Source organism: Lethenteron reissneri, unplaced genomic scaffold, assembly GCF_015708825.2.
Source record: "Lethenteron reissneri isolate LAM-NWPU_2019-01 unplaced genomic scaffold, ASM1570882v1 scaffold_1638, whole genome shotgun sequence".
In the NCBI taxonomy this organism is placed as follows: Eukaryota; Metazoa; Chordata; class Hyperoartia; order Petromyzontiformes; family Petromyzontidae; genus Lethenteron; species Lethenteron reissneri.
The window spans coordinates 3011298-3022426 of record NW_026891375.1 but is presented as its reverse complement, the minus strand read 5'-3'; the positions used below and the strand labels follow the sequence as shown (position 1 = coordinate 3022426).

At 54.1% G+C, this 11129-nt stretch overlaps 1 protein-coding gene across 3 annotated transcripts in view; it reads left to right on the top strand.

The window, feature by feature from the left end:
* The window catches only part of MCCC1 (methylcrotonyl-CoA carboxylase subunit 1), a 36089-nt gene extending 25196 nt beyond the window's left edge, over positions 1-10893 (top strand). For all 3 annotated transcript variants that reach the window (XM_061581832.1, XM_061581833.1, XM_061581834.1), the window contains 4 exons: positions 305-433; positions 4824-4931; positions 6140-6211; positions 8877-10893. In XM_061581832.1, coding sequence (XP_061437816.1) covers positions 305-433; positions 4824-4931; positions 6140-6211; positions 8877-9020 — 453 coding nt within the window. In that variant the 3' untranslated portion in view covers positions 9021-10893. The remainder of the gene's footprint in view (positions 1-304; positions 434-4823; positions 4932-6139; positions 6212-8876) is intronic.
* Positions 10894-11129: the final 236 nt, after the last annotated feature.

The window sequence follows — 11129 nt, the reverse complement described above, 5'->3', positions numbered from 1 at the left end:
GTGTGTACACTGTGTGTGTGTGTACACTGTGTGTGTGTGTACACTGTGTGTGTGTACATTGTGTGTGTGTGTACACTGTGTGTGTGTACACTGTGTGTGTGTACACTGTGTGTGTGTACACTGTGTGTGTGTACACTGTGTGTGTGTACACTGTGTGTGTGTACACTGTGTGTGTGTGTACACTGTGTGTGTGTACACTGTGTGTGTGTGTACACTGTGTGTGTGTGTACACTGTGTGTGTGTACACTGTGTGTGGTGTGTGTGTGTACACTGTGTGTGTGTACACTGTGTGTGGTGTGTGTAGATTGGTGAGCAGACTCACCGGGTGAGCGGTGAGCTGCTGGGTGAGCAGGTGATGCGCTGCCGGGTGGACGGCGTTGTCTGCCAGCCTCACCTCGTCTTTCACGACGACAGCGTCCACCTCCTGGACACCGTTAGTCCAGCAGCATCATCAGCACCATCAGCATCATCAGCAGCATCATCATCAGCAGCAGCATCAGCATCATCATCAGTGACATCATCATCAGCAGCAGCATCAGCATCATCATCAGTGACATCAGCATCATCATCAGCATCATCAGCAGCATCATCAGCATCATCATCATCAGCATCAGCAGCAGCAGCATCATCAGCATCATCAGCAGCATCATCAGCAGCAACATCATCATCAGCATCATCATCAGCAGCATCATCATCAGCATCATCAGCAGCATCAGCAGCAGCATCATCAGCATCAGCAGCATCATCAGCATCATCAGCAGCAACAGCAGCAGCATCAGCAGCAGCAGCATCAGCATCATCATCAACGGCATCATCAGCGGCATCATCATCAGTCAGTCCCTCCAGAAAAACGCGATTATGCGATCGCAAGATTCCACGCAAAATCAGCCAAAGTCCGCATATTTATGCGGGGGGCGCGTTTTTTCAAATACGCCGCACTTTCGCCGCATAAATTGCAGATTTCCGCGCGCAAAATATGCGGGCTTGCATGATTTCATAATCCCCGCATTTTCGTTGCAAGAAGTCACATATATCTTAGCAGAAAGTTGAAAAATGTTGCGTTTACTTCAGACAAGCGCAGCCATTTCCCCTGTTGCCATGGGAACGTTATGAAGTGTTAGAGGCTACGTAGTTAGTTTTATTCAGGAGTTTATGCAACTTTACAGTTGTAAGATTGCACTTTTTTGTTAGTAGTATGTACATTTACATTACTGTAAGACTGTACTGTTACTGTATTGCTTACGTTACTGTGCACTGAAAACACTTATTTTAACAGAAGATGTCTCTTTTGTATAGCTACCTCTGTAAAACAGGAAGCACACATTTTATTTTTTAATATTTTATTTATTCATTTTTACAGAAGTTGTAGCATATTCATTTTGTAAAGCTACATAACTCGTTCGACTCAATGTTTTGTAAGTTTGAGCCATCTGTTTGTTAAGGTCTGAAATAAAACAAGATGAGAACTTAAATATTCCCAGCACTTTCTGTGATGTAGTATGCTTGCTTATCATAGGAAGTAATAAGAAATGACTCTTTACATTAAAGTAGTAGCCTAGTGAATAGGGTGTTGGGGGAATCACTTTTTTTTCTCTTTTTCATCAAACCGCAGTTTTTGCAAGTTTCCGCAATTTTATCGCATAAAACTGCATAAATATCCCGCATATTCCATCGCATTTTTTAAGAAAACGTGCCGCATAATCAACGATTTTTGCCCGCAACAATCACCAAAAAACTCCGCGTTTTTCTGGAGGGACTGATCAGTGACATTATCAGTGACATCATCATCAGTGACATCATCATCATCAGCAGGAGCAGCAGCATCATCATCAGCAGCATCATCAGCAGCATCATCATCACTATCATCATCATAATCACTATCATCATCACTATCATCATCACCATCATCATCACTATCATCACCATCATCACTATCATCATCATCATCACTATCATCATCACTATCATCACTATCATCATCACCATCATCACTATCATCATCACTATCATCATCACTATCATCTCATCACCACTATCATCATCACCATCATCACTATCACTATCATCATCATCACTATCATCAGCAGCAGCATAATCAGCTGTGTGTGTGATGTGTGCCAGGTGCTACAAGCTGTGTGTGTTGCATTCTGGGTGCTACAGGCTGTGTGTGTGATGCGTGCCAGGTGCTACAGGCTGTGTGTGTGTTGCATTGTGGGTGCTGCAGGCTGTGTGTGTGGGTGCCAGGTGCTACAGGCTGTGTGTGTGTTGCATTGTGGGTGCTGCAGGCTGTGTGTGTGGGTGCCAGGTGCTACAGGCTGTGTGTGTGTGTTGCATTGTGGGTGCTGCAGGCTGTGTGTGTGTTGCATTGTGGGTGCTGCAGGCTGTGTGTGTGTGGGTGCCAGGTGCTACAGGCTGTGTGTGTGTGTTGCATTGTGGGTGCTGCAGGCTGTGTGTGTGTTGCATTGTGGGTGCTACAGGCTGTGTGTGTGTTGCATTGTGGGTGCTGCAGGCTGTGTGTGTGTGTTGCATTGTGGGTGCTACAGGCTGTGTGTGTGTGTGCCAGGTGCTACAGGCTGTGTGTGTGTGTTGCATTGTGGGTGCTGCAGGCTGTGTGTGTGTGTGTGCCAGGTGCTACAGGCTGTGTGTGTGTGTTGCATTGTGGGTGCTGCAGGCTGTGTGTGTGTGGGTGTTGCATTCTGGGTGCTACAGGCTGTGTGTGTGATGCATTCTGGGTGCTACAGGCTGTGTGTGTGATGCATGCCAGGTGCTACAGGCTGTGTGTGTGTTGCATTGTGGGTGCTACAGGCTGTGTGTGTGTGTTGCATTGTGGGTGCTACAGGCTGTGTGTGTGTGTGCCAGGTGCTACAGGCTGTGTGTGTGTGTTGCATTGTGGGTGCTGCAGGCTGTGTGTGTGTGTGTGCCAGGTGCTACAGGCTGTGTGTGTGTTGCATTGTGGGTGCTGCAGGCTGTGTGTGTGTTGCATTGTGGGTGCTGCAGGCTGTGTGTGTGTGTGTGCCAGGTGCTACAGGCTGTGTGTGTGTTGCATTGTGGGTGCTACAGGCTGTGTGTGTGTTGCATTGTGGGTGCTGCAGGCTGTGTGTGTGTGTGTGCCAGGTGCTGCAGGCTGTGTGTGTGTTGCATTGTGGGTGCTACAGGCTGTGTGTGTGTGTGCCAGGTGCTGCAGGCTGTGTGTGTGTTGCATTGTGGGTGCTACAGGCTGTGTGTGTGTGTTGCATTGTGGGTGCTGCAGGCTGTGTGTGTGTGTTGCATTGTGGGTGCTACAGGCTGTGTGTGTGTGTGCCAGGTGCTACAGGCTGTGTGTGTGTGTTGCATTGTGTGTGCTGCAGGCTGTGTGTGTGTGTTGCATTGTGGGTGCTGCAGGCTGTGTGTGTGTGTTGCATTGTGGGTGCTACAGGCTGTGTGTGTGATGCATGCCAGGTGCTACAGGCTGTGTGTGTGTGTTGAATTGTGGGTGCTGCAGGCTGTGTGGGTGTTGCATTGTGGGTGCTGCAGGCTGTGTGTGTGTGTGTGCCAGGTGCTACAGGCTGTGTGTGTGTTGCATTGTGGGTGCTGCAGGCTGTGTGTGTGTGTTGCATTGTGGGTGCTGCAGGCTGTGTGTGTGTGTGTGCCAGGTGCTGCAGGCTGTGTGTGTGTTGCATTGTGGGTGCTACAGGCTGTGTGTGTGTGTGCCAGGTGCTGCAGGCTGTGTGTGTGTTGCATTGTGGGTGCTGCAGGCTGTGTGTGTGTGTTGCATTGTGGGTGCTACAGGCTGTGTGTGTGTGTGCCAGGTGCTACAGGCTGTGTGTGTGTGTTGCATTGTGGGTGCTGCAGGCTGTGTGTGTGTGTTGCATTGTGGGTGCTGCAGGCTGTGTGTGTGTGTTGCATTGTGGGTGCTACAGGCTGTGTGTGTGTTGCATGCCAGGTGCTACAGGCTGTGTGTGTGTGTTGCATTGTGGGTGCTACAGGCTGTGTGTGTGATGCATGCCAGGTGCTACAGGCTGTGTGTGTGTGTTGCATTGTGGGTGCTGCAGGCTGTGTGTGTGTGGGTGTTGCATTGTGGGTGCTACAGGCTGTGTGTGTGATGCATGCCAGGTGCTACAGGCTGTGTGTGTGTGTTGCATTGTGGGTGCTGCAGGCTGTGTGTGTGTTGCATTGTGGGTGCTGCAGGCTGTGTGTGTGTGTGTGCCAGGTGCTACAGGCTGTGTGTGTGTTGCATTGTGGGTGCTACAGGCTGTGTGTGTGTGTTGCATTGTGGGTGCTGCAGGCTGTGTGTGTGTATGTGCCAGGTGCTGCAGGCTGTGTGTGTGTTGCATTGTGGGTGCTACAGGCTGTGTGTGTGTGTGCCAGGTGCTGCAGGCTGTGTGTGTGTTGCATTGTGGGTGCTACAGGCTGTGTGTGTGTGTTGCATTGTGGGTGCTGCAGGCTGTGTGTGTGTGTTGCATTGTGGGTGCTACAGGCTGTGTGTGTGTGTGCCAGGTGCTACAGGCTGTGTGTGTGTGTTGCATTGTGGGTGCTGCAGGCTGTGTGTGTGTGTTGCATTGTGGGTGCTGCAGGCTGTGTGTGTGTGTTGCATTGTGGGTGCTACAGGCTGTGTGTGTGTTGCATGCCAGGTGCTACAGGCTGTGTGTGTGTGTTGCATTGTGGGTGCTACAGGCTGTGTGTGTGATGCATGCCAGGTGCTACAGGCTGTGTGTGTGTGTTGCATTGTGGGTGCTGCAGGCTGTGTGTGTGTGGGTGTTGCATTCTGGGTGCTACAGGCTGTGTGTGTGATGCATGCCAGGTGCTACAGGCTGTGTGTGTGTGTTGCATTGTGGGTGCTGCAGGCTGGCTGTGTCTCCGTCTCGGTTCCCGTCCCGCATTTCGTCTCCGCCGCGGCCGCCCCCACCGCCATCGCCGGGGCCGTCGCCCCCATGACCGGCACCATCGAGAAGGTGACGTTGCCGTTGGTTACCGTCGGTGACGGTGACGTTGCCGCGGTAACACCGCTCAGTCGCAGCGGCGGTGATGATTTTGTTGGTGACGATTGTCGTGGTGGTGATGGTGGTGGTGATGATGGTAGTGATGGTGGTGATGGTGGTGATGGTGGTGGTGGTGATGGTGGTGGTGGTGATGATGGTGGTGGTGGTGATGGTGGTGATGGTGGTGATGGTGGTGGTGGTGATGGGTGGTGATGGTGGTGGTGGTGGTGGTGATGGTGGTGATGGTGGTGGTGGTGATGATGGTGGTGGTGGTGGTGGTGATGATGGTGGTGGTGGTGATGGTGGTGATGGTGGTGGTGATGGTGATGATGATGTGGTGTAGGTGGTGATGGTGGTGGTGGTGGTGATGGTGGTGGTGATGGTGGTGGTGATGGTGGTGATGATGATGGTGATGGTGGTGATGATGGTGGTGGTGGTGGTGATGGTGGTGGTGATGGTGGTGGTGATGGTGGTGATGATGGTGGTGATGGTGGTGATGATGGTGGTGATGGTGGTGGTGGTGATGGTGGTGGTGGTGATGGTGGTGGTGACGGTGACGGTGGTGGTGGTGATGGTGGTGATGGTGGTGGTGATGGTGGTGATGGTGGTGATGGTGGTGGTGATGGTGATGGTGGTGATGGTGATAATGGTGGTGGTGACGGTGGTGATGGTGGTGATGGTGCAGGTGCTGATGAAGGTGGTGATGGTGCTGGTGGTCATGATGATGGAGGGAGTGGTGGGTGTAGTGGTTAGCGCTACGCTCCGCTACGAACCCGGCGACCCGAGTTCGATTTCCGTTCCTGGCCAACACCGGCGATGACGATTATCTGAACCGGTCCTGGGCCTCCTCCCCTAGGTCGACTCAGCCTCAAACGAGTACCTGGTGTAGCGGTGTAAACATCGCCACTGGGGAGACAAAGGCGGCCGGGCGTGGTGCTGGCCACCCACCCCCTCGTGTGCCGTGCCAGCCTTCATAGGTGCTGCTACTCGCTACTAACAGCACTTGCCCCAGCAGTCTGTTAGAGGCTACACGGGGGATCTTTGTCTGTGTCTACCTTCATAGGTGCTGCTGCTACTCGCTACTAGCAGCACTTGCCCCAGCAGTCTGCTAGAGGCTACACGGGGGATCTCTGTGGTTGGTAGTGATGATGGTGGTGGTGGTGGTGTTGGTGATGGTGCAGGTGATGGTGAAAGTGGGTGATGTGGTACAAGCCGGGGACCCGCTCATCATCATGAACGCAATGAAGATGGAGGTGAAAATGCACGCACACACATACATGCACACACACACGCACACACACACACGCACACACACACGCACACACACACGCACACACACACACGCGCACACACACACACACACGCGCACACACGCGCACACACGCGCACGCACACACGCACACACACGCACAGGTACAGCCACAATACTGCACCCAGTGATGGTGCCAGGGGTTGACTGTTGTGCCAGGCTAGGTGCAGGAGGTCACGGGACAGACCCAGCAGGTGCCGTGGGTTGACTGCTGTGCCAGGCTAGGTGCAGGAGGTCACGGGACAGACCCAGCAGGTGGCGTGGGTTGACTGCTGTGCCAGGCTAGGTGCAGGAGGTCACGGGACAGACCCAGCAGGTGCCGCGGGTTGACTGCTGTGCCAGGCTAGGTGCATGAGGTCACGTGACAGACCCAGCAGGTGCCGTGGGTTGATTGCTGTGCCAGGCTAGGTGCAAGTCACAGGATGGACCCAGCAGGTGCCATGGGTTGACTGCTGTGCCAGGCTAGGTGCAGGAGGTCACGGGACAGACCCAGCAGGTGCCACGGGTTGACTGCTGTGCCAGGCTAGGTGCAGGTCACAGGATAGACCCAGCAGGTGCCATGGGTTGACTGCTGTGCCAGGCTAGGTGCAGGTCACAGGATAGACCCAGCAGGTGCCATGGGTTGACTGCTGTGCCAGGCTAGGTGCAGGTCACAGGATAGACCCAGGTGAGCGGGAATTAAACTCGGGTCGCCGGCTTCGTAGCTCAGCGTAGCGCTAACCGCTGCACCACCACTCCCGACTCCTTCCCCCACATCCCCAGATAGCGTGATTGGCTACGTATGGTGCAAAAGAAGTTCAACATACACACACACTCACTCTCTCACTCACTCTTCACTCACACACACACACACACTCGCCCACACACACACACACTCTTCAACACACTCACACACTCACCCACACACACACTCACTCTTCAACACACACTCACACACACTCACACACACACTCACACACTCACACACACACATACACTCATTCTTCAACACACACTCACTCTTCAACACACACTCACCCACACACACACTCACTCTTCAACACACACTCACACACACACTCACCCACACACACACTCACTCTTCAACACACACTCACTCACACACACTCACCCACACACACACTCACTCTTCAACACACACTCACACACACACACACTCACTCTTCAACACACACTCACACACACTCACACACACACTCACCCACTCACACACACACATACACTCATTCTTCCACTTACACTCACACACACTCACACACACTCACTCACTCACACACGCACTCACACACACACACTCACACTCCCACACACACTCACTCACACACACTCACTCACACACACACTCACTCACACACACTCACCCACACACACACTCACTCTTCAACACACACTCACCCACACACACACTCACTCTTCAACACACACTCACACACACTCACACTCACCCACTCACACACACACATACACTCATTCTTCCACTTACACTCACACACACTCACACACACTCACTCACTCACACACGCACTCACACACACACACTCACACTCCCACACACACTCACTCACACACACTCACTCACACACACACTCACACACACACTCACTCACTCTTCAACACACACTCACACACACTCACACACTCCCTCACTCTTCAACACACACTCACACACCCGCCCACACTCACTCGCCCACTCACACACTCACTCACTCTTCGACAAAAACAAAGATCCCCCGTGTAGCCTTAACAGACTATAGGGGCAAGTGCTGTTAGCGAGCACCTATGAAGGCCGGAACGGTACACGAGGGGGTAGGTGGCCAGCACCACGCCCGACCGCCTTTGTCTCCCTAGCGGCGATGTTTACACACCGCACCAGGTACTCATTTGAGGCTGAGTCGACCTAGGGGAGGCCCAGGACCGGTTCAGATAATCGTCACCGGTGTTGGCCGTGAGCGGGAATCGAACCCGGGTCGCCAGGTGCGTAGCGCAGCGTAGCGCTAACCACTACACCCACCGCTCCCCACTGACACACACACATTTACACAAACACTGACACACACACACACTGACACACACACACTCACACTCGCCCACACACACACAATCACTCACTCGCCCACACACTCACTCTTCGACATACACTCACCCACTCACACACACACTCTTCGACACACACTCACTCACACACACACTCGCCCACACACTCACCCACTCACACACACACTCACTCACACACACACTCACCCACACACCCGCCCACACACACACACTCGCCCACACACACACACTCGCCCACACACACACACTGGCCCACACACACGCATTCGCCTACACACCCGCCCACACACACGCACACTCGCCCACTCACACACACACTCACTCGCCCACACACCCGCCCACACACACACACACTCGCCCACACACACTCGCCCACACACACTCACACACACACACTCGCCCACACACACCCACCCACTCACACACACTCGCCCACACACACTCACACACACACAGACCACAACTCCTTCTCACAGCCACTCATTATTCCCATCCTCCTTCTCTCCCTCTCCCCCATGCCCACCCCCCACCTACCCCCCCCCCCCCCCCCCCAGCACACGATCCGTGCCCCCCGCGGGGGCCGGGTGAAGGCCGTGCTCTTCGCTGAGGGGACCCAGGCGGCGCGCCACGCCGCCCTCGTTCGCTTCCACGAAGACGCCGAGTGGACGGGGGACGCCGCACCCCCCCCTCAGGCCTGAAGCCTGCCGCTCCACTGAGTAGACAAGGCCTCAAGCCTGCCGCACCCCCCCCCCCCTCAGGCCTGAAGCCTGCCACTCCACTGAGTAGCCGAGGCCTGAAGCCTGCCACACCCCCCCCCCCCTCAGGCCTGAAGCCTGCCGCTCCACTGAGTAGCCAAGGCCCAAGCCTGCCACTCCACTGAGTAGACAAGGCCTTAAGCCTGCCGCTCCACTGAGTGGTTATAGGCCTGAAGCCTGCCACTCATCAGAGTAGACAAGGCCTGAAGCCTGCCACTCCACTGAGTGGTTATAGGCCTGAAGCCTGCCACTCATCAGAGTAGACAAGGCCTGAAGCCTGCCGCTCCACTGAGTGGTTATAGGCCTGAAGCCTGCCACTCATCAAAGTAGACAAGGCCCTAAGCCTGCCGCTTAACTGAGTAGCCAAGGCCTGAAGCCATCTCTTTTCCTGGGTGGTTGTAGGCCTGAAGCCTGCCACTTTACTGAGTAGCTAAGGCCTGAAGCCTGCCGTTTTCCTGGGTGGTTGTAGGCCTGAAGCCTGCCGCTCTCCTTTGAAGCTATGGGCCTGAAGCCTGTCACTATCCTGGGTAGTTGTAGACCTGTGGTTTTGTTTTGTTTTTTTTGCAAATGTGGTTACTCATTTCAAATCCTTTGATCACTGATTACTTGAGCAGCTTCGGGAACAAAAGTGAGAGCGCGATTTCTAGCATCGGTGGAAGGTTGACTCCATCCGTGCGGGCCTCTTTCGAGTGCCCGACCCACCCGCTTGCACATGCCGCTTTCGTTTAACACGGAGGCTTTACGCAAGCAATTTTGTTCGCGGTGAATGTTTTTCGGTTAGTACGCGTAGATGCATCGTAACCGCCGATTAGTTGACTGCTTCAGCCCACCGGTGTGCTGGAGAGAGTAACTCCGCAAGATTTACGATTTGAGTTGCGACGACGTGGAAAATCGCCCGATGACGCTGCGGATGTGATTGCCGGCGAAACGTCATGGTAGCCAAATTGTAAATGTTGTGGATTTTATTCTGCGACATACACTACTCTCTCCACTACACTATATACTACACTTGTGGTGGACATGCAAACCACACGTGTCAGCCGTGGCTGGGGCCAGAGGTCGCAACCGGGTACCCGATACCCGTACCCTATCCGATATCCGGCTACCCGTACCCGGCCGGGTACGGCTACCCGTTTGCGACCCTGGTGCGGCCGGGTACGGGTAGCCGGGTAGGCCGTGAGTCACTGGTGAGTCACCGTTTGTCACTCATTTCCCAACGTCTTGTCTCTTCTCACAATTCAAGTTCCTAGAATCAACCCACCCGCGCCTGCAATATGGCTTCATCCCAGAGGTCGCAATCGGGTACCCGATACCCGGTAGGGTACGGGTAGGGTACGGGTACGGCCGGGTACGGGTACCCGTTTGCGACCCTGGTGCGGCCGGGTACGGGTAAGGAATCAAAACCCGTGTGCGACCTCTGGCTGGGGCCTAACAATCACGGTTGGCGGTGGCGGTCTCGCCGTCCAGGACTGTTTCGTAACTTAATCATTTCGGAGATGAAACTTCACCCGATTCGGATGGATCGTTTCCGCGTGCGTGTGTTCCCTAGGTCGACTCAGCCTTGAATGAGTTACCTGGAGCGGTGGTGTGGTAAACATCGCCGCTGGGGAGACAAAGGCGGCCGGGCGTGGTGCTGGCCACCCACCCCCTCGTGTGCCACAGTGCCGGTAGCCTTCATAGGTGCTGCTCGCTAACAGCACTTGTCCCAACAGTCTGTTAAGGCTACATGGGGAATCTTTGTCTTTGTGTGTGCGGTGATTGGTGACCGGGCTGAGACGATCAGCTCACTGCACCTGTAAACTCATTTTGATCTCAACTCAGTCTGTGGGTGTCTCTGTGTGAGTCTGTGGGTCTCTGTGTGAGTCTACGGGTCTCTGTGTGAGTCTTTGGGTCTCTGTGTTAGTTTGTGGGTCTCTGTGTGTGTCTACGGGTCTCTGTGTGAGTCTGTGGGTCTCTGTGTGAGTCTACGGGTCTCTGTGTGTGTCTACGGGTATCTGTGTGAGTGGGTCTCTGTGAGTCTACGGGTCTCTGTGTGAGCTCAGTTGAAAGACA